Source organism: Emericellopsis atlantica, assembly GCF_019669845.1.
Source record: "Emericellopsis atlantica unplaced genomic scaffold F5Z01scaffold_33, whole genome shotgun sequence".
NCBI classification, from domain to species: domain Eukaryota; kingdom Fungi; phylum Ascomycota; class Sordariomycetes; order Hypocreales; family Bionectriaceae; genus Emericellopsis; species Emericellopsis atlantica.
The window spans coordinates 156,682-178,095 of record NW_025764735.1 but is presented as its reverse complement, the minus strand read 5'-3'; the positions used below and the strand labels follow the sequence as shown (position 1 = coordinate 178,095).

At 55.3% G+C, this 21,414-nt stretch overlaps 10 protein-coding genes across 10 annotated transcripts; 4 read left to right on the top strand and 6 right to left on the bottom strand.

Moving 5' to 3' along the window:
* Nucleotides 1-48: 48 nt before the first annotated feature.
* Nucleotides 49-1,899, bottom strand: F5Z01DRAFT_628826 (uncharacterized protein; the record flags this gene model as incomplete). Its single annotated transcript, XM_046261626.1, has 4 exons — nucleotides 49-738; nucleotides 798-1,448; nucleotides 1,499-1,609; nucleotides 1,666-1,899. The coding sequence occupies 4 exons, from the start codon at nucleotides 1,897-1,899 to the stop codon at nucleotides 49-51; spliced, it is 1,686 nt and encodes a 561-aa protein (XP_046114685.1).
* A 406-nt stretch (nucleotides 1,900-2,305) lies between these two features.
* F5Z01DRAFT_665246 (putative DnaJ domain protein) lies at nucleotides 2,306-4,185 on the top strand. Its single transcript, XM_046264150.1, has 3 exons — nucleotides 2,306-2,598; nucleotides 2,659-3,815; nucleotides 3,872-4,185. Exons 1-3 carry the CDS (start codon nucleotides 2,559-2,561, stop codon nucleotides 3,962-3,964), a joined length of 1,290 nt encoding a protein of 429 aa, XP_046114684.1. The 5' UTR covers nucleotides 2,306-2,558; the 3' UTR covers nucleotides 3,965-4,185.
* F5Z01DRAFT_665245 (EAP30/Vps36 family-domain-containing protein) lies at nucleotides 4,186-5,180 on the top strand. The gene has a single exon (XM_046264149.1). It carries the CDS (start codon nucleotides 4,360-4,362, stop codon nucleotides 5,152-5,154), a length of 795 nt encoding a protein of 264 aa, XP_046114683.1. The 5' UTR covers nucleotides 4,186-4,359; the 3' UTR covers nucleotides 5,155-5,180.
* F5Z01DRAFT_665244 (uncharacterized protein) lies at nucleotides 5,181-6,801 on the bottom strand. Its single transcript, XM_046264148.1, has 3 exons — nucleotides 6,581-6,801; nucleotides 5,854-6,363; nucleotides 5,181-5,787 (listed from the first exon to the last, which is right to left on the bottom strand). The coding sequence occupies exons 2-3, from the start codon at nucleotides 6,304-6,306 to the stop codon at nucleotides 5,437-5,439; spliced, it is 804 nt and encodes a 267-aa protein (XP_046114682.1). The 5' UTR covers nucleotides 6,307-6,363; nucleotides 6,581-6,801; the 3' UTR covers nucleotides 5,181-5,436.
* Nucleotides 6,802-7,897: 1,096 nt separating this feature from the next.
* On the top strand, nucleotides 7,898-9,425 carry F5Z01DRAFT_677578 (uncharacterized protein; the record flags this gene model as incomplete). Its single annotated transcript, XM_046265369.1, has 4 exons — nucleotides 7,898-8,023; nucleotides 8,074-8,241; nucleotides 8,295-8,618; nucleotides 8,667-9,425. The coding sequence occupies 4 exons, from the start codon at nucleotides 7,898-7,900 to the stop codon at nucleotides 9,423-9,425; spliced, it is 1,377 nt and encodes a 458-aa protein (XP_046114681.1).
* Nucleotides 9,426-9,580: 155 nt separating this feature from the next.
* On the bottom strand, nucleotides 9,581-11,381 carry F5Z01DRAFT_628936 (uncharacterized protein; the record flags this gene model as incomplete). Its single annotated transcript, XM_046261631.1, has 3 exons — nucleotides 9,581-10,635; nucleotides 10,716-10,822; nucleotides 11,299-11,381. 3 exons carry the CDS (start codon nucleotides 11,379-11,381, stop codon nucleotides 9,581-9,583), a joined length of 1,245 nt encoding a protein of 414 aa, XP_046114680.1.
* Nucleotides 11,382-11,726: 345 nt separating this feature from the next.
* F5Z01DRAFT_347950 (regulator of chromosome condensation 1/beta-lactamase-inhibitor protein II) lies at nucleotides 11,727-13,222 on the top strand. The gene has a single exon (XM_046259247.1). The coding sequence runs from the start codon at nucleotides 11,754-11,756 to the stop codon at nucleotides 12,852-12,854; it is 1,101 nt and encodes a 366-aa protein (XP_046114679.1). The 5' UTR covers nucleotides 11,727-11,753; the 3' UTR covers nucleotides 12,855-13,222.
* Nucleotides 12,893-14,463, bottom strand: F5Z01DRAFT_683729 (Rad9-domain-containing protein; the record flags this gene model as incomplete). Its single annotated transcript, XM_046265875.1, has 5 exons — nucleotides 12,893-13,054; nucleotides 13,098-13,714; nucleotides 13,759-14,122; nucleotides 14,167-14,304; nucleotides 14,350-14,463. The coding sequence occupies 5 exons, from the start codon at nucleotides 14,461-14,463 to the stop codon at nucleotides 12,893-12,895; spliced, it is 1,395 nt and encodes a 464-aa protein (XP_046114678.1).
* Nucleotides 14,464-15,667: 1,204 nt separating this feature from the next.
* F5Z01DRAFT_683728 (glycoside hydrolase superfamily) lies at nucleotides 15,668-16,848 on the bottom strand (the record flags this gene model as incomplete). The annotated part of the gene is made up of 4 exons (XM_046265874.1): nucleotides 15,668-16,332; nucleotides 16,383-16,614; nucleotides 16,667-16,691; nucleotides 16,736-16,848. 4 exons carry the CDS (start codon nucleotides 16,846-16,848, stop codon nucleotides 15,668-15,670), a joined length of 1,035 nt encoding a protein of 344 aa, XP_046114677.1.
* Nucleotides 16,849-17,342: 494 nt separating this feature from the next.
* F5Z01DRAFT_639988 (uncharacterized protein) lies at nucleotides 17,343-18,782 on the bottom strand (the record flags this gene model as incomplete). The annotated part of the gene is made up of 2 exons (XM_046262487.1): nucleotides 17,343-18,116; nucleotides 18,177-18,782. The coding sequence occupies 2 exons, from the start codon at nucleotides 18,780-18,782 to the stop codon at nucleotides 17,343-17,345; spliced, it is 1,380 nt and encodes a 459-aa protein (XP_046114676.1).
* Nucleotides 18,783-21,414: the final 2,632 nt, after the last annotated feature.

The window sequence follows — 21,414 nt, the reverse complement described above, 5'->3', positions numbered from 1 at the left end:
TACATATGCACAAGATGATACAGTTGCCGTCCGTACTGTCACGCAGAGCTACGTCTTGCCCATAATGTCCCGCACCAGGTTGATACGATGTAGCCATTCATGCCTCCCCAAAGCCTGGAACAGCTCCTCGGATGAATGACTTGCTCTGTCTGGGTTGCCTGTCGCCAGCGTTCTCTGCTCCTTGTAAGCGGTGAATTTGGCACCGTCTCCGTCCATGACCTTGGCAACAGCCTTGCTGACGGTGCTGCTGGGTGTCGCTGCCTTTGGCGTCAATGGGTCCACCCAAAGCTCTGGTTGATGGCAGACTCTTTCAATGGCGTCCAGAAGCGCCTCAGGTACTGGATGGGTGGCCAGACTCTCGGTGAGCAGGGCCACAGGCGGTCGCCAGAAGTAGTGAGGGTGGTCGAGCACCAACTTCTGTGCATCTCCCCTGTTCTTCAGTCGAGAGTGGAGTGTCCGGAGGAGGTGGCTGATGATCTTGGCGTCGTCTTGCGCCAGGAAATGTGTTCGCTCCTTGGGGCCGTCCCACGCGTGACCAGCGCGGTCCGCAAATGAGGGAAAGGAGTTGTTGTCGAGTGACTGTACGGCTTTGAGGATGGGGATCTGCATGTTCTGGAGGAGGATTTCCTCTTCCTCGGGTGTCGGGTTGGGAATGATGCTGTAGAAATAACTCGAGTCAAAGTTAATCAGGCGCTCCTGGTTGATCTTGATCCCGCCCTTTGTGAATTTGTACGAGAGCTAGATGGGCGGGTCAGCTGGGTCGACGAAACGGACACCTGTTGTATAGTACTACTTACGTCGGATGCCAAAGCAGCAATGGTCCGTGGGATAGGGCCGCCTTGTGACTTTCGGGACGAACCTAGTGACGCGAGCCACGTCTGGAAAGCCATGGGGGCAAAGAAGTTGTCCTTGTACGAGGTTATGCTCGCACTGGCGTTTCTCTTGCTGAGTTTGCTCCCGTCGTCGTTGATCAACAGACCCAGGTGTGCAAACGTCGGTGGTTTCCAGCAAAAGGCCTTGTAGAGTGCGAGGTGTTTAGGCGTAGAGATCAGCCATTCCTCGCCCCGGATGACATGCGTGATACCCATGAGATGATCGTCCACCACGTTGGCGAGGTGATATGTCGGATAGCCGTCGGTTTTGAAAATGACGAAATCCTCCTCCTTTTCCTTCTTCTGGAACGACCCGTAGACAGCGTCCTTGAAGCCGATAATGCCGAACGCGTCGCCCTTGAAGCGGACGACATGAGACTCTCCGGCTGCGGCGCGCTGGTCCGACTCGGAAGACGTGACTGAGCGGCATGTGCCTGGATAGACTGTCGCCATGCCCGTCTCGTGGGCTTCGAGTTTCTGTCTCTCCAAATCCTCGGGCGAACAGAAGCAGCGGTAGGCATGGCCGTTGCCGATGAGTTCATCGACATGTTTCTTGTAAATGCCGAGACGCTCCGACTGGAAAAATGTCAGCGAAGCTGGCTCAAGCGGCCGTGGGTTGGACCTACCTGTCGGTATGGGCCGTGAGGACCCCCAACATCAGGGCCTTCTGTCCAAACAAGTCCCAGCCACCTCAGGTCCTGAATCATCTGTTTTTCTGCACCTTTATTCAATCGGCGCTACAATTTGTCAGGCTATTGGTTCATGGATGGAAACAATTGGTAAGAAAACCAACCTGATCGGTGTCCTCGACGCGGAGAATGAAGGCTCCCTCTGAAGACGCGAGGGCCACAAGATTGTTGAATAGAGCAGTTCGCACAGAGCCCAGATGAAGTTGGCCTGTTGGTGAAGGAGCAAATCGAGCCCGTATGGGCAGGTCCGTCTTCTGGCCTAGTATCCTTGGAGGGCGTTTTACCTGTCTGGACAGCTCCTGAAACCTCGACAGTGAAGGCGTCGTAGCCTCGGCCATCAGCTTTCCATGACTATGTTTGTTTCCATGATTCGAGACAGACTTTACTTCGTCTGTGAGAGTCTGTCTTTGTGGACTAGGAGGACAAGCCAGTCTTGGCGAAATGTGAAGTGAGCGGCGGTTGTAAGGCACTAGGCGACAACATTGAGGGCACCGGAGCCTCCTGACGAGCCTAGAAGCCTGGAATGTGGTTGCCATGCCCTCTCGTAGCTTCTCGAGCCAAAACAGGCCCACGATCTACAGACGGGTTCTCCAGATATGGCATCAAGGCCAAAGAATCAAATTGGAGGGTCGATGAAGCTGCTGCAACGCGACGCGATTGAACAGCTTATCGATAAGCTTTCCTGAGGATTCTTTGTCTTATCTTATCAGCAGTTTGAAGATGGACAAACGGTGAATGCGATGGTCGTAACTGGAATAGGTCAACAAGCGCGCATGATCATATAAATTAGGCAGAGCTATGTGAATAATCTCCTATCTTGTCACTAACATTCGACAAAACCCCAAGGGAAACCTGTCAAAGTGCTGTGGTTCGTAGCCGACTCAACCCCACTAATACTGATCCTCGCCTGTGTCGAAATTCTTTTCTACCATCCTTGCCTGTCGCAAACTTGACCTTGCTCATTTTGCTTACGCCTTGATTTTCCTAGACGCTCACCATGGAGGGCGCAGGATTCACAGAAGAGGTCGATCTCTACGGTAAGAGAGCATTTTGTTCGCGAGTCTAGCCGGTCGAGACGCTGACAACAGTGGCTGCAGAGCTCCTCTCCATCGAGAAGACGGCCTCGGGCGACGAGATCAAGAAGGCCTACCGCAAGGCGGCCTTGAAGTACCATCCCGACAAGGTCCCCGAGGAGCAACGCGCCGAGTCGGAAATCAAGTTCAAGGAGGTCACGCAAGCCTACGACATCCTCGGCGACGATGACAAACGCCACCTCTACGACACCCACGGCATGGCCGCCTTTGACAAGTCCCGCGGCGGGCCCGGCGCAGGCGGCGAGGAGGTGGACCTGAACGATATCCTGTCGCAGATGTTCGGCTTCAACATGGGTGCCGGCGGCCCTGGTGGCATGCCCGGTGGCGGTGGTCCTAGGAGGCCACGCAAGGGCCCCAACGAGGAGCAGGAGTACAAGGTCACGCTCGAGGAGCTCTACCGTGGCAAGACGGTCAAGTTCGCCGCCAACAAGCAGATTGTGTGCGGATCCTGCAAGGGCTCCGGAGGCCGGGAGAAGGCCAAGTCGGCAACCTGCGATCGTTGCAAGGGCCAGGGCATGCAGGATGCGATCCGCCAGATCGGCCCCGGCATGATGCGCCGCGAGACCGTCCTCTGCGACCACTGCGCGGGCTCGGGCCAGGTCTACAAGGAGAAGGACAGGTGCAAGAAGTGCAAGGGCAAGCGCACGGTGCAGGAGAAGAAGGCGCTCGAGATCTACATCCCACGAGGCTCGATGCACGGCGAGCGCATCGTGCTCGAGGGCGAGGCTGACCAGAACCCGGATCAGATCCCGGGAGACATCATCTTCACCTTGGTGGAGGAACCCCACGATGATTTCACCCGCCTCGGCTACGACTTGTCGGCGGAGCTCAAGATCACCCTCGGCGAGGCGCTCGGCGGGTTCTCGCGAACAGTGTTGAAGCATCTCGACGGCCGTGGTATCGCACTCGAGCGCCCGAGAGGGTCCATCTTGAGGCCAGGCGACTGCCTCAAGATTGAGGGCGAGGGTATGCCCATGAAGAAGGGCGATGCCAAGGGTGACCTGTATCTCCTTGTGGACATTGAGTTCCCCGAGGACGGCTGGCTCAAGGACGACAAGGAGTACGACTCGTTACAGAAGATGCTGCCGCCGCCAAACCCTCCCATAGAGGCGGAAGAGGTGGATGAGGTGGAATATGAGGAAGACGCAGATATTGAGCAGGTGAGACATGCCCCGGATATGACATTCAGGCTGAGAACGACCGCTGACCGTTGTAGATGGGGGCCAACTCAGGCGACCCGCGCTTTGCGACCGAGTGGGAGGACGAGGATGACATGGATGATGGTCAGGCACAATGCCAGACACAGTAGTTTGCTGGAGGTACATAGCAGCGAGCAGGATAACGACGTGACGACGGCTGGCGAAATCTTGATAGACGGCATAGTTGGGGTTGGTGCGCATGAACATCACCGCTCAACAAGGTCGCCCTCTGCGACAGCGCATGCCGGCGCTGGGCGCAAAATTAACGAAATAAAGTATCACTTTCAGCAAGAGCATTTAAAAGAAATGGTTTATTTTATTTATCCATGAAGTCAATGCCCATGTTCGCGCTATACATATAGAACTCACTGTTAAGAACACATGGTGATCAACCCCACCATCGTCATCGCCGGCGCTCCCTCACTCACCATACATCACCATGCTGTCCTCCTCCATCGAACATTGGACATACCACATGACGCCTTAACTCGGGCGAGGATAGACCATGTCACGCAAGGGCGTCGGAATCGGGGCATTCGACCGCTCGCGGCTCACCTCCCGCCAATTCGCCTCGCACGGCTCGTCCCTGCGCGCCTCCAACACCGAAGCCCTCACCACACAACTCACCGTCTTCCGGTCCCTCCTCCAGCAATTCGCCCAGACACACGCCAAGGACATCCGCTCCGACCCTGCCTTCCGCGCACAGTTTGCGCGCATGTGCACGGCGATCGGCGTCGACCCGCTTGCCTCCTCGTCGTCGTCCTCATCCGGGGCAGGCGGTGGACTGTGGGCGCAGCTGCTTGGCGGCAGTGTCAACGATTTTTACTTTGAACTAGCGGTGCGGGTCGTGGAGGTCTGCAGTCGGACGCGAGGAGAGAATGGTGGGCTGATAGGGTTAAAGGAACTCACGGAGAGGGTATCACAGGGGAGAATGGAGGGCAGCACCGAAATTTCGGCCGACGACGTCAAGAGGGCGGTCGAGACGCTCAAGCCTTTGGGTGGAAGCTACGCGATCATCAGCGTCGGACACAAGGAGTATGTGAGGAGTGTCCCAAGAGAGCTCAGCAACGACCAGGCCTCGGTGGTGGAGGCGGCACAAGTGCTGGGGTACGTGAGTGTCAGCATGTTGCGGGATAACCTAGGCTGGGAAAAGGCTCGATGCCAAACAGTGATAGACGACCTCATGTCGGAAGGCATGCTGTGGGTGGACAAACAGACCAGAGGCGAGTGGGAGTATTGGAGTCCGACTTCGATGATGGACACAGAGGGCGTGATGGAGCCTGCCATAGAAGGAGGATAGGTGACGTGAACATGATCAAAAAAACAAGTGTATATCCAATCGGTCGAAACGACACAACACCCTAAATATCTACCGCGCCGCATACATAAACCATAACGTGACGTCCAGGTGGAAGTTTGTACAAAGAGCCTCTCAACATCATCCACAGAAATCTTCCCTGTCCTACGCGACACCTTGCTCGCTATCCGGTTCCTTTTGCTCATACTTTATACATACAAGTCCTCAAGACGAGTTCCAGGTCCCAGTCCTCCACACAGCCTCACAACCATCCGCATCAGCAGCCTAGTAGGGCGGGTTGGGACCCATTCCACCGTTGTACTCATCGGGGCGGCCCATGCCGCTGTTGCGGTTGTCACCAAAGTGCTTCTTGCGGAGCGCTGCGAGACGCTTCTTCTTGGTGACGGTGTTGATGTAGGTGCCGATGATAAACGACACAATGTTGAAGAAGGGGACCCAGAGCTGGTCGGGCAGGAACTTCTGCGCAAAGGCCAGGCAGATGGGCGAGGTGATCCACGAGACGCGCATCACCTTCCAGAAGCCGACCTTGACGGTGGCGCGCACCTGGTGGTACGTCCTAGCGCCAGCAATCAGGGCCATGGCGACCAGGTAGATGCTGTTTTGGATCGGCGCAATCTGAGGGGGAACACAGGGTCAGTCCAAGCGGCCCACGAAGACACAAGAGAAGAAGAGTGGACCTACAATCAAGTTGCTGACCACGATCTGCATGATCTTGGCCTTGAGACTGGTGCGTCCGCGGAAGGTCAGCTGGAGCAGCCAGATGAGAAAGTGACCCAGGGGCGCGCTGATGAGCGCACCGTACGCCGCCATCTTGGGCACGCGCGAGGTGAAGTAGTTGCCGTGCTTGTTGCGGTCCTTGGCCAAGAAGGACGCAATCAGCTCCTGCGCACCGGCCAGGGTGCCGGCCGTCAGCATCTTGGTCCGCAGCGGGTTCTCCTCAATCTGCTTGATGTATGCCGCGAGATAGCCCTTGACGCCCGCCATGTCCTTGCCGCCCGTCAAGGCGGTGCCGATCGCAGCGGCGACGGGGTGCTTGCCGCTGGTGCCTGGCAGGTGGCCGCCCTCGGCGCCCGACATGACATTCTGCGCGGCCTTGACCGTCTCCTCCGTCGTCTTCTCGAACTTGACCGACATGGTCGCTGGCTGTTTCGTTGTCGTCGCGCGGTCGCAGCTGTGGGCAGGATAGGCGGTCTGAAGCAGGTGTGTTAGTGGCACAATTCCATCCACTTGAACGTGTGAGAGATGGCAAGCAGTCTCATGATGCCGACCAATGGGTTCGTGTGTCTGGAGAAGCCAATGCCAGCCCAACACAATTTCACCCTCTTGCTCGCATTGCGTGTGTTGTTGTCCGCGATTGGGCCGCCATGTTCGCCTGGTGATTTTGGGTGATGACAGAGGGGCTACTCACATGAGTCGACCGTTACAATCGTCCGTCCAAGGCCGTGAGAATCGTCGTTGCGCTGTGACGAAGGGCCGCTGGGGGGTGTTGGTGACGATGATGTCTGACACTGGAATGGAGGGACCAAGGCCTGGGTCTGGGTGGATGGGGATGGGCTTGGGACCAGACGTGACGAGGCGGGTCGGACTCGCGACTGGACTTAGGCCGGACGCTGGGCGGAGCTGGAGCCAAGCTAGGCCAGGAGAGGTGCTGCACACTGTTTGATTGGCTGGCGGCTCAGGACAGGCCGAGGCACGATGGGTCTTTGTTTTCCCAGCAACGGCCAGCCACGCTGCCGACGCCACACGCGCATGGTCTTTGTTGACATCCGTGACAAGTAAGTTCTCCGTACTGCACCTGTGGCGTCGTCAACGACGCTCTCCTGATTACCTACATTTTCATGATGAAGAACTTGTGATCTCTCACAGTTACACCAAGTCGCATCCACTCAAAAGTTCGATGCGTAACTGCTATGTTCGATCTAGTCTTTGAGTAATTGCAAATGAGACTCCCCAACCCTCTGCGCAACGCTGTCTCGAAAGTGCTGATGGACGCTCCCACAGAGCCCCGTTGACCGTACTGGTGTATGGTGATAAACGTCAATGACAAAGTCAATCATATCGGGTCAATTTTGACGAACGTGGCCCTTTTTCACTGTAGTTCGCTCGTTCTTCATCATCATCGCTGGTACTTCCACGGGGTATGAACATGTTTATAACACAGCTAACTACGCCCACAACTCCTCGCTGTGAATTGGCTGTCATAGTGTGGGAAAGCTGATCACTGCGAGCAATCAAGAAAGGGCACCTGCAGATACTTATGCTCATTTATACTGGGCGCCTGCTAAGGTAAGGTACTACCTTATCTTGGCCGTCGTCCATGGTGGAAAGTCAGATGAAATTCGCCATCTTTAAATATCAGGGCCCACGGCACTTCCTCCTCACATCTACTTCAGACTTCTAGAGACCGACTAATTCAAATTTTTCTCGTTTTACTCTCATTGCTCTCACTAGCTGGAACCTCACACCTCAAGCCTGAACCAGTCTCTATCGAACAACGCACCGGACTTGGTTCTATTTCGCATCCCTCGCTCAGCTTGCTTGCCTTTCCCTCTTTGTGACTAACTGCGCCATACTCTCGATCAAAGAAGGGGCTCTCGGCGAATTGGACATACTACTTGCATGCGCTCTGCGCGCACTATTAACCTGGGCCATGCCGAACTCGGCACATGCCCCTCCAGGCATACCCTCGCGGCCTAGACATAAGCCTCAATGCACACACATCACCATGGTCAGGCTTTACGGGGAGCACGTTTGCAAATGCTGCCTGAAGCCCGGCGAGTTCGGTTGGGTCTATCGCTGCACTCAGGATCGTGAGGACATGCTCGAGTTCGACGCAGCAACTGGCCATCAGGTATGTCAGGTCTCCCAAAAGTCAGGTCGTCCTGGAACTAATGAATTCAGGTGGCAGATGACGAGCTGGGCAGGTCGTTTGCGTCCCAGATGAGCATCAGGGAGAGAAGTGCTGCGGCCAGACGAGATCGGCTCAGTTTCCTCGAGGAGCTGGACTCGAAGCAGCTCTCACAGTACAGACCGGATCAGATTGTCACTATCCTCAGACAACGTGAAGAGGTAAAGATCCCAATACCTTTCCAACGACGGAGCCTGAATACTAAAATTCCAAGGTGCACCACGCTATCGCGCGGGATGTATTCCGAGATCAGACCGACATACTCAGCCAGATCTTGGATTCACAGTCCCGTGTTCCTCGCGCCCAGGGGCGCAGCAAGCACCCTTGGGTCACCGACAGGGAGACTGAATGCCAGTACATGGTTTGCCCGGCATGTCGACCTGGATGCATTGACCGTGCGTATCTCAGCCTGGTCGGTGTCAGCAAGGGAGAGACTCCCCCAACCGCAGCTGTTGGTTTCGGATTTCATGGTAATGGGGGAAGGCCCGTTGTACATCCCGAGAGGCTGAGGATGATTGGATGTCGTGCTGTGCCTCTGGTAAGTCGGTTGTAAGCTGGGCTAGTTTCGTGCTAACATCTTCTCCAGTTGCACCCCAGATGTTCGTATGACTCCTCATCCAGCTCTGCAATGAGCGTGCTTGAGCTCCTTGACCAGCAACTTGGCCAAGGACGATTGCTGTCGGCTTCTATTGGACCAGCGACGAATGGTATCCCCAATGGTACGCATGTCGATCCGCAGCCCACTATGCAACCCGAGCCTGCAGGTCACTTGAAGCCTTCACCAGGTTGCGAGAACCTAGGAGCCTTCACCAAGGACCCTGAGCATGCTGAATCAAACGACGAGTCATCATGTGCGCGGCCACCATGGACGCCTTCACCATCGCCTAGCCTTTACGGAAAGAAGAGCGCAACAGAATTGCACAAGTTGGGATGGGCCAAGGAAGAAAGCATCTCCAACGGTAGAAGCCCCATGTCCATCAAGACTAATCAGAGCATTCGATGTCAGTTATTGACCTCAATTCCATCGACAAACGCGCTTCAAATTCTGGCGCAATCTGGGAGCTCCTCGACAGACGATTCCCCTCCACCGTTGGATGAGTGCGAGTACGATGTCGGCCTCACGCTGCCCTTCCGCGAGCGTTCGTTCAGGAAGGCGTGCGAGACACCACTTGAACAGGTCACCATTGGCCCAGCTGAAGACGAGAAGGGTGAGCAACTGGCTACTACGATCGTGGAAGACGAAAGAGGGGCGTTTACCCCTGCACCTCTCCAAGTTGGACGGGGCGTGGCCGTACTGGAAGAAAGTGTCGAGCTAAGGGTGCCGGATGTGATCACACAGATATAAGCACTGCCGAAAATGACTGCAAAAGGCGGCAGCAGATGTCAGCGATGTTAGATTCACCATATGTAGGATACAGTGTAGCGAGGCCAATTTACCACATATTCTAAGGGTCTAGGAAGCAATAGTTCGTTACTCGTGCATCATCGTGATTTCCCAGCTCACTGCGGCTTGTCCTTGACGCCTTCCATGATTTGCTTCATCATCTGGTTACCAATGATCTTGGCCTCTTCGAAACGCGGCTTGAAGAACTCCTGGGTGCTCAGGAAGCGCTTCTCGTACGTCTCAAAGTGTCCAATCGCGACACATTCCGCCCAGGCCCTAGCTGCAAAGGTGAACTCGAGGTCGTCGCTCCGGTATGTCAGGTCGCTGACAGCGGTCGTCAGTGTCTCTTCGAGCATCGCCTCGTCGCCGAACAGGTATTCTGTCACACCCAGCCGCAAGCGGAAAAGCGGCGTGCTGCAGATCATGTGGTCATAGGGCACAGTGCCCAGATTCGCCCAGCAGTCTACCATCGCGAGAAGGCTGAGGTGGTTGTTTGGTCGTGGCGTGGAGTCTGGAGAAGGCGTTCCCAAGGAGAATGAGGAGAGGACGGCGGGTTGTAGCAGAGGTCCCGACGCTCCAGAACCCCATTTCGAATTGGCACCGAACACCTTGTCCCTGGCAGCAAACATGCGCTGTCGCAGTGCGGGTAGATCACCCTCGAGCATGATCTTGTACAGATCCGTGACGCTGCGCGCGTACTCTGCGATCTGCTTCTTGGCCTCGGGATTGAGGATGGCGAGGCCGGCGTAGACGTGCCATTTTTGCGAGTAGATCCTCAGCATGGTGTTGATTTTGACATTCTCTATCCCACCGACGTAGCGGGCCAGTTCCCAGGGGAACTGCGTGTTTGCGTGCCATGCCTTTCCCATGGAGAGGAAGGCTGCGTGTGTGACAGCCTGGGTGTCGGCTGTGATCCGGTCATGCTCCTTCGCGGAGAGGTAGACGTAGCGTGATCGTAGGCAAGCGAGGACGGCCTCGACCTTGTGGAGCGCGGCATCGGGGGCGCGGTGCTGGACGAGTACAAGTGGCTGGCCCGCCGGCTCGACTGTAGGTCCGTGAAGTGAGTGGATGGATATGATGGACACATCGGCGGGTAGATGTGCTTCAAAGGCAGCGATCTCGGGGGATTTGCAGGATGTTTGGCCGCCGACAATGGCGCGGAGCTTTGTCGCTACACTCTGTGTTACTAAAGGCGGTCCTTTCAAAGAGCGGGAGAAAAACGCATGAAAAATCACAGGGAGCAAGGCATACATGGTCCATACTGGGCGATTACACGGTCAATGACAGCAGCCTCGACGCTGTAGATGATGTAGTCGCTTGCGCGGGAGACATAGTGACCGTTGGGGCATATTTCTATTCTGTTCTATAGATGTGAAGAGACGCTTCAGCTATCATGGCATACGAGAGGAGACACGAAGGGACTGGCCGTACGTTGCTGGCATATTCTTGCGTCAAGCTCTCGTACTTGTCTTCCCTGTCGCAGGCCAAGATGCTACCGACTGTGGTCAGACCGACTCGCTCGAATTGCTCAATCTGCTTGAAGCCTGTTAGCTATAGTTCTTGACGAGGTGTGAAACAAGACAAGAGATGTGGTGATTTTCTCAGACAGTAGTTATAGTAAGGTAGCTAGCGTTTACATCAGTGACAACCCAGGGCGGACACCAGCGGCCGGAACGGAAACCAGATAGCCCCAGGTTATACTCGAGCCAAATGCGCTCTAGTCATCATCGAAGGGGAGAGAGTGTGTGTTGGTGAAATCGCAGTAATCAATGACTCACCAATTGAAGAGAGGCTGGAGGCCAGGTCAAGCAGACCCGACGAGACAAGAACTTACCTCCAGCCAGCGGCAGATAGCCTTTCGGCATACATCTTGCCCATGTCGCCCATACCAATGAGACCGACAACAAAGTTCTCCATGCCCGGCTGGGCGTAGTCACTCGGTGCTGTCGACTCCATTGTGTGCGGTTCGGATCGTAGAGAACAATGCCAGAGAAACCTTTCACATGCTGGTGCACTTGCAACCGTCACTGGGTCTATCGTTGCGTGGATTGCGAACAACGAAGGACTTGTCGAGGTTGGTGAGGAAGGATGGTTTGGGAGTTGAGAAATTTCGTGCAGTGGGTTTAGCTCTACAGGAAATATGAGGTGGGGTTATGTGCATGTGGCACGTGCATATTCTCAAGTGAGCTATATGCTACTAAGCGGGGTGTTATCTAACTGCATATGGGTCGATGGCTTTTGACCATGGTCGTTTAATCACGGCATCACGCTGCGTTTGAACATGATAAAATGAACGCTGTCTTTGCCATCGGATCCAATGGCTCAGGCCAGCTCGGCATAGGTCACAAGGAGGATGTGTCGGTTCCTAAGCCAGTCCTGTTCCATCCTTCACAACCAAACTCACCTATCGTCAAAATCGCTGCGGGAGGAAACCACACACTCATCCTGTCCAAAGGAGGAGAGGTGTATTGGAGTGGCGATAGCACAAGCGGAGCTTGTGGAATCGGACCTCGAACGAATCTACCTGCTTTCTTGGAAATCAAGCTGGTCAGGGATGGCGAGCCGGGCATTGGCGAGATCTCACTGATTGCTGCTACATGGGAAGCTTCCATCTTCGTCGCTAAAGATGCAAAAGGCAAGAACACGGCAGTCTTCACATGCGGTGTCGGTTCGAAGGGGGAGCTTGGTGCGGGTGAGATGATGGTTCGGACCCCAACCGCCACGCGTTTGACAGGCTTTCCACCACCCAACACAGAAATCGTCGATTTGCATGCTTGCATGGGCCATGTTGTCGCTGTTCTGGACAATGGAGATGCATACGGCTGGGGCAACTGCCGCAAAGGTCAGACTGGACAGCCTGCGGCCGTTCTATACGCCTCTCGCAAGATTGAAGACGTAGGCTTCCCAGTGCGCAGGGCCGTGTGCTGCAAGGAGGCAACCTGTCTTTTTGGCGATCCTGCCAAAGGGGATTTCAAGGTGATGGGGTCAGACAAGTGGTCGTTGCAGTCGTCCGCGCCCGTCACCGCTCCGGACTGGATCGACGTAGGCGCGAGCTGGGGGAACATCTACATTCTCACCAGACAAGGGAAACTCGAAGCGTGGGGCCGTGATGATCACGGTCAGTTGCCTCCGCCGGACCTACCGAGACTTGCACAGATAGCTGTCGGGAGCGAACATGTCGTTGCGCTCGCTGACACTGGCGACGTCCTTTCTTGGGGATGGGGCGAGCACGGCAATTGCGGTCCCAAGGTCGAGGATAACATTGTCAAGGGACGTTTTAATGTCATTGCGTCGTCAAAATTCATACCAAATGGCTCTGCTGTGGAAGCCATTGGGGCAGGATGTGCAACTAGCTGGGTATATATCGCGGAGGCGGGCAATCCTGCTTAACAACACTTCTCATCCGGTATCCCAGCATCATGATCGCATCAGTCAGGGAACAAAGCCAGATTCTGGACCTCCGACATGTTCTGGGTCGGCTCAAGGGCCTGCGACTCGAGATTTGCGTTTGCGGCGTCTTCGGCATTCGCGTCGGGGGCTGGCTGAGCGGTTTGATCCATCATACTCTTTATTCGCAACTCGGCCGGGTTCTGGCAAGTTAGCGAGAGGCACTAAGGCTGGAAACCGACTCACCGTTTCAGCACTGTGATCCCATTCCAACCTGGCGTTATCTTCCTCTTCATCTTCGTCTCTCATTGGCTCCCAGCTTTCGTCATCTACGAAGAGGCTTTCCGAGTTGTGCGTCGCTGGTGGGGGTGCTTGTTGAGTCGGGCGGAGGTCGAACGCACCGAGACGAGAAGCACTTGCACGAGGAGCCGACATCTGAGGTGTCAAATTCGGCGGTCTCCTTGAAGCCGGTGGTGGAGGGGGCATTTGCTGAGCGTCCTGGCCTGGCGCCTCCGAGGGAGCTACACTGGTCCTACGAGAAGCAGCTTCAAGACGGGGAGCATTGCTCGGTGGTTGATTTTTGCGTCCCTTTTTCGTTTTGTGCGAGGTATTGCTGCCACGCTCGCCGACAGTCATGACCAGAAATTCACAGCTGATAGCCTCCCCGCCGTAGGAGAACTGGATCGGGCGGGCTGGGAGTGAGTAACGGGCTGAGATGACGTTCCCGGTGATTCCAGCATGCTGTATGATTGCTCGGAAGTCTTTGACGGAAATAACAATATGCAGCTTGTCTTCAACATCGATGTCATCGAACTCGTCAGCTTCGACGGCAATGGACGTCTGCAGTGGCTTCTTGAGAACAGCTACTTGATCAGCGTAGGCCTTGAAAATAGTGCAGACAACTTACCATCCTCTGAGACTGTCTTCTCGCTGAAGCACGTAAAATTCACATGGTCCCCATCTGTGTTAATGTCCAGCAAATCGATGCCCGGTCCAAAGTGGTCCATGAGCTGGCGCAGTGTCCGTGAGGCAATGACCCAATGGTGCGGAGAGTCAGTCTTATTGAACTTTGCGTGCACCGGCACCGCGACCTCAAAGGGCAGGCGATGCGTGCTGGTGAGGCCATTCCTGAAGACGATTCGCGCAATGAAGCGACTGGAAATTCCTTCGCCGTCCTCGATCGCCACGTCACACTTTTCGATGACCGTGTGCCTCTCGACGTCGCGCTGCGTGTCCACGCTGGTGCGACTTCGAAAGATGGAGATGAGCGACTACGGAGTCAGTTGAGCATTGGCAGCGACGGCAGCTCACTCACCCTGATGAAGAGCGTGCAGTAGAACTTCTCGCGATACGGCCCCGTTCCTTGAAAAGAGTACCGCGAGAAAAACTGGCCGGGCCCGAACTTGAAGCTCGCATAAGCTGACTTGGTGATATTGAGCGTGGTCAATGTGAACTGGTGCTGTCAGTCTTGTTGAATGGTCGGGGTCTCTGCTCGTACCGAGTCTTTGCGAGCTTCGAGCGAAACATCGTCACTAAACTTGCTGAGGCAGATGAGGGCATCCCGGAGAGCAGTGACGCCTTCCTCGCTCAGAGTGAAGTTCAATATCGCCATGGCTCCATTTCTATTCCATTCTTGGCAGGAAAGAACTTGCTGTTTCTGCTGTGGTGTGCAGATGGCTCGGGGTGAAGTTGAACGCGTGGTGGGATGTGAAGTCGCGAATAGTGGGACCCCAAGTGACGGGCGGGTGCCTGGAATGGCTCCTGGCTCAAATTGCTCTACCTTACTTGCCTTACCCTGCAGGAACCTCATCATCAAAGAAGTCAACCAAGACCTAGTCCCTGGAAGGGTTCAGTCATGAGTCTAGTAGCATTTTTCATTAAAGCGCTATCATAAGAATCATTAATTATCATATTGCAAACCCCAATCGTCGCTTCTTGATCGGGTTGATGACACGTTCGCCTGCTGTTCTCTTCCATCCAAGTTCAAGCCCATGTCGGATACTTTGATGATGATCTCTTAACGTCTGAAGCAGCTGAACTTGCCAAGGGAAAATCGCCAAGCACCACGATGAACACCGTTCTTATTGACGTGAACGCTGGTGCCGAAATGGCGACCGCCGATACCCTTAACCCATTGGAGACCCATCGCGACGTTGTGGTTGTGGTTGAGGCGATGACGTAGTTTTTGAAGACTTGACTGTTGAATACCATGTCAGTTACGGTTGACGTCCACAGGACTGATTTGATCATACTCACAATTGGACGTGTTATCAAGAGAAAAGAATTTGAGGAGGACTGCTACTCAAAAAGGAGGATTTAACTAATTACAGGGAGGTTGACCGTATTTATCATGCGTCCTGAGTCTTGGTTGAACAGGCGACATCCTGATTGCACCCACCACAATGATGACGAAATGGCGCGGCTGTGGTACGCTAACTCACCTTCTCAAGTCCCCTGTTTCAAGGCGAGGGCCACTCTTCGTCAAAGACCTGCAGAAAACGCTGAGCCGATCTCCCACTTCCCGTTTAGCTCATGCGCAGGCGTCATTCCGCTTCCTTGGTTTTATCAGTTTCTCGCTCTCTGGCGCCGATGAGGCATGCGATCTAAGTCCACGCCCACGATCTCGAGCGGCCTCACGCTTCCTCGTGCACGTCCCGACGCCATGCACAGCCCCCCGTGCGCAATGAATCACGAGGTGGGCAACCCACATGACGCTGTTGCGTGGCTGAGAGGAAGGGCCTCTTCCAAGGAGTCTGGTTTTGACCACGAGAAACTTGTTCAGATAAGGTTACCGATCCGCACGGTTAAAGTCTAATTTAGTTGCTAAGCGTTGCCAAGCCGGCAGCGACCAGACTTTGACTGCCCTGCCTATCGCCAACGCCAGTCCAGTAAAAGAGACCCCCGAGTTGCTGTCGCCTCACGTATCGTGCTTTCGCTGACACTGTACCCGGCACATCAAACGTAATGAAGCCCTTCCCGCCCTCCGAGTCAACATATGACGCCGTTGCAGCATGATGGTCTATGTGCGCATCCGAGATCCAGCTCTCGGGCATATCAGAGTACTCCATCTCCCCAGCGCTGGGGAATGAGTGCCCAGGGCCGCTGGCCTGAGGGAAATACCTGGCATACGCTGGCACGCCAAGTAGAGTTTTCTCCCTTGGGAAGCCATTCGCGACTACAAAGTCGACACCAGCGGCGCCTGACTTGCGAAGCGTCGAGCACGTGTCCTCCCGCGGAGCCAGCAGTTGGGCCTGATGACCACAAACGTCAGTCCAGGCCCCGGTGAAGTCATACGCCATGAGGTTGAGGAAGTCAAGGAGGGCACCCGCCATCCTCAGGTCAATGTGCTTGAGGCAGTATTGACCGACCGGCAGGGCTGTGCTAACGAGGTACGCAGGGGCCGGTAGAGCCCTGCGGACATCCCAAAGCAGCTTGACATAGTTCTCGCCCTCATCGCATCGGGTGGGATGCTCCCAGTCGACTTTTCCGTTTAGTAAATGAAAGTTGCCCACAAACAATGCATCGACTCACTATCGACCCCATCAAACTCGTACTTGTCACAGAAGTTGGGCGCTTCTCTCGCAAACGTTTCCCTCGCTGCAGGGTCGGCAGCCATGATAGGGAACTCGGCACTCCCTGAGCCACCGCCTATCGAGACGAGTGTCTTCAAGTGCGGGTTCTCTCGCTTCATCTTTGCAAAGGCGGCTAGGCACCCTTGCTCCACATCGACCTGTTTCTGCAAATCACCAAACTCGTCCAGGAGCTATCGTGTTTGGAGTCAGCATATTGGGCAAGCATCCAAGAACAGCGCGTACCCGGAGTGTACCATTCTCATTGACCCTGCCGTTTGTCAGAATATTCCGTATGTGTCGTTGTGTACGCACCTCACGAACGCATAGAATGCATGCGTGGCTACGCGGACATCAAGCGAGGACGGCGGCTTCCCTTTGTATACTTTCCAAGACGGATAGTATACAGCGTTGGCGAATGAGGACATGCTGTGCGAAGGCTGGTTCCCGATCAAATGTTGAGAGAGAAGCTGGGATTCAGTGACGCGGCCCATGCGGGCTGGTTGGGCTTATATAGCGACGCTGTACGCCCAGTGAGGTCATTCAGCCTGTCAGGCATTTCCTCGACTCGATCATTGGTTCGCTCAGGATTTTATTGATCTTGTTGTATGGCACGGGACTCAAGTCTTGCTCTAGCTGTTGACGGCAGCACATCGCTTCCTTGTACTACCCAGACAGTGTATCTCAGTGTCATAGTTCCTCTGTGTACGTACTGGTCTTCCAATCGCTTCTACATTTTACATTTTTCAAACTGTGCCCTTCCAAAGAATCAAGTTATTCCATGTGCGTATCCAAAGAAATCACCTTGAGCCAGCCATCTGTGCTGAGGAAGGAGCACTTCATGGGTGGTAGTGGCACGTGATGGGTCGTGCCATCGTCAGAGACAATTTCCAACGCCCACCAATCGAACCTTTTCCGCTTATCAACGACACCACATCTCAACATTGGTGCCCCTCAATTCATTCAGCACAGCAAAGTTCATCTCGCGCTGCTTCAAAGCCACAATGATTAGGTCAAATGTTTCGAGCGCCTCGACAGTCCACTCGCTGTCTGCAAGACGGGGGATCTGCGGGATCGCGTCCTGATCGACGAGCGCGTCTGCCCAGATCACCTCGGCCTCCTGCGAGATGGCGAGGCTCTTTGCAAGATCCAAGCCAGGGGAGTTGCTCAACGACGTTTGCCCAGCTTTGAAGGCCATCCCTGCCACCAACACCCTGGGCTTCGCGGACCGCTTGGGCAATTTCCGCAACGACTCGAGCGCCCTGTCTGCAATCTTCGCAGGCCGGGACCACATGGCGCTCGTTGCGGCCTCAAGAAGCGGGAAGCTGTTGTTTGACAGCAGGTAGAACGGGTTGACTGGGATGCAATGGCCGCCGACTCCCACCCCGGGTGCGTAGGGCATGTAGCCAAAGGGCTTCGTCGACGCTGCACTGCATACCTCGTAGGGGTCGATATCGTGGGAAATGCACGCGTCCGCCATCTCGTTGGCATAGGCGATGCACACCATTCTCTGGCAGTTTTCGTACAACTTCATCATCTCGGCGACCTCAGGTTTGGAGACCGTGACTACATTGTCAAAGATGGTCCGATACACGCGATGGATGGCATCGAGAGACCCGGGTACCACATCGTCAAGGCCGGAGATGATTTTCGGTATGGCTTGGACGGGCGGCTCGACGCGACCGGGATCGACACGCTGATTGTGGGTGGTCAGTAATCAGAAGCATTTGGTTTTGGATGTCAAGTGGGATCTTACCTCTGGAGACATTCCCGCGAAGAAACCACTCGCTTGAGCCAGGGGACCAAGCAATTGCCGGGTCATGCCGACGGCAACAGAGCTCTCGACAACAACGGTTGAGCCACGGCGGGCCACCTGCCCCACGGTCTTGATTGCTTCCCTAAGGTACGAAGAGTCAATCGTCCTGTCTGGACGCAGGAGCGTTGGTACAGAAATTAGGAAGTGTGTTGCCCTGGAGAGGTTCCGAGCATTGTCTGTGAACTCCATTGACGCGTTGGCAGCATTATCCTCTCGAAGCTGACGGACTCGGGCGTGCGAGACGTCGAACCCGATCACGTCGTAACGCTTGGAGAATGACTCGACCAGATGGCTGCCGACGTAGCCCACGCCCAGAACGGCAACAATGGGTTGGTCGTCAGGTCTCACAGGTGATGACGGCCGACTGATCTCTGTTTGGCAATCGCTGACGGAGGTGGGCGGAGTACTTGGGCATGTGTCTGCCGTCAGGTAGCTCCATGGATATTCGTCATGGTTGGTAGTGGCATCAACGAAGGAGCTTGCTGGAACTTCTTGCAGCCCAACAAGAACGCTGTGTCTGGTTTCGGCTGGCAAGACTGTTGCCATTTTGAGGATTGATAACGAACAGCAGGAGAAACGAGGAGGGAGAGCAAGGCAAAGTCGAGGTGGATTTCAGCAAAGGCAAGCCGCTTGCTACGCACCGAGCAAAGTAGGCTCCCGAGGGTGCCAAGGTGCAGGGACGGCGTGGTATTTCACTCCTTTGCGCTGATGCGTATACAAAATGAAGTCAATGAAAGCCGGCGGGCGAGGCATTGCAGAGCAAGACGGGGCGAAGAGTCGATGGGTATTGTGCGCGCGCAGGTTGTATTCTGACAAGCAGGGGCGTGTGCAACAGCGCGACTGGCCGAGATCACCGACGACAAAGGAACTCTCAGCTCCGCACGGAACTAGATGGAGACCACCTCAAGAGAAACGCTGCATTGCGATGCCTAGCAAGGCTGGGCACTGTCCATGCGATTTTATGAGCCTGCAGCACCAAGTGCTACCCGCGACGCACGCAGGGTTCCGGCGCCGCAGCTGCCGTCAAGGTTGTCCAGACGTTGGGCTCCCAGTCTCACAACAGACATATAGGCCTATCTTTGCGAGTTTCAGCTCAGTCTAGGTGCTGGGTCTGGCTGATCTCGGCATAGACTTGGGAATGGGCCCGTCATGGTCGAAAAGCACGACAATGGCAACAGGAGCAGTGCCTGTGTCCTTCGCCTCGGACTACCCGGACACGTGAGACAGATCAACAGGTTCACGACGTATCACCCAATCGATCGACGGCTGTGCCTGGCTTGTACCTGGTACTGTCTCCCCCATTCGGCGTACTCGACATGGCGGCGTGCCTGGAGACAAGGACGGACAAGCGTGCCATTGAGGATCGGCGAGTCTAGCCTTGGCCCGGCCGGTGGGCTCGTCTTTGTTGAAAGCAACGTTGGCTGCATAAGCCGTGCGCAGAACTTCACAAGGCACACCTTTTCTAGAAAGCTGGAGGTCAGCTTTTGCGGTCCAAGTCCTGGCATTGGCGAAATGAAGTGACCACTGCGGTAGCGGAGTGCTTCCGCATGGTACGCCAGAGGAGAGGCTCCTGTCTCGCGGCGCCCCCCGAATTGGCAGCCTCTTTGATCTGGTTGCGTTATTGCCTGCCTTGATTCGGCAATATTTGATCCTTTGCGGCAACCGAGGAGCAGTACCCAACACAGGCTTGGTGAACGTTGGACATGGATCGAGCTGGCAGCACGCAAGAAGCGACTTTACGAGACCACCGACCCCACAAATCTTGGCTGACGCTGCAGCAGCAAGCTGGCCTTGAAATTGGCACCACGCTTCTAACCCTGAGTTGTGCGAGCCGGTCAGGGGGAGCCTGATGTGCCGGCCCACCAGGGTCAACTAAAGTTTAGCGCTGCTGATCTAGCATTCTAGCTACATGGGCTTTATTTTTGCTCAATTCTTCTCGTGACGACGTCGACGAGAGTACGCAGCACGTTCCCTCGCTCGTACCGCGCAGAGGCCCCAGCGTGGCCAGAGTGAATAGGGTATCGAGGAAGACGTCTTCCGAATGGTTCAAAAATGGAAACATGCAGTGCAACCTCTCCCTCCAGTTGAGGGGGCCGATTGGCGCAGGCGAACGCAGCCATGAAATGCAGTACCTTTGGCTGAATCGTCGTGGAACGTGCTGCGACGCTCGATCTTCAGCGATCCATCGAGGCGGATGAAATGTCCGTCGCTTTGCGGTGCTGCACCTGGACTCGCAGTAGCAGCCGCCTCTGTCTGTGCCCCCCGGTCAATTATTACGGACAGCTGAAGCTCAGCGCCGTGCTGCACCTCCCGGCGGTTGCAGATCTTGCCAGGCTCGGCCCTCGGTCAGCGCAGCCATCGGCATGTTTGCGCTGAAAGGCTGAGCTGGGACCTCACTTGCAAAGCCTAGACTAATTAGAAGCTGACGATGATCAGACTTTGTCGTTTGTTTCCCCCCACCCGTCGTGCTGTCGGCAGAGGACAAGAGGCTTCACCAACTGCAACACAAGGCACTGGCTGGCACAATACGGAACGCAAGCAGCCGGTGGCTTTTGCTCGCTTTACGGCTGTCACTGCTGCTGCCGCTGCCACCATAATCCCCGCCGGATAATGCGACCGCTGCATGTTTTCTGTATCGGTATTATGCCTGCGCTTTCTACAGCCAGTGAGAGGCTACCGTGAATTCAGCGCGCCATATGGCATGGAGGCAAATGCTGCGCTGTACAAGAGGCTGTATTGCTTACTTCTGGGGTTTCTTCTCTTCTTTGCAGCGGCTCGAGTCTGGGGCGACGGTTGCACTGCATCAATATTCCCTTTGGCCCTGTACCCTGTCTTGGAGATCAAAGGCCAGGTTTGAGGACGCGACCCATGGAGTCCACACTTGAGGCGGCTGGAAGATGAAAAGTCAAACTACATCTCGAGATTTCACTTCGGCTTCTCCACGCCCGGCCGCCTCGATGCTCGTATTGCGTGCTGACGAGAGCGTTGGCACAGCTGGATGGCGAATGAGGAGCTGCATCAACAACTCGTTTCTTCTTCGTTCGCTCTGATCAGCCTGATGAAGTACAGCGGCTCATAGATTGAGTGGATATCCAAATTTGAGTCTCGTTCCGCCAGGAATTGCACCATCAGAACAATCTATAGCGCCGCGTCGGATCTTGCCCATGCGCTGACGGCC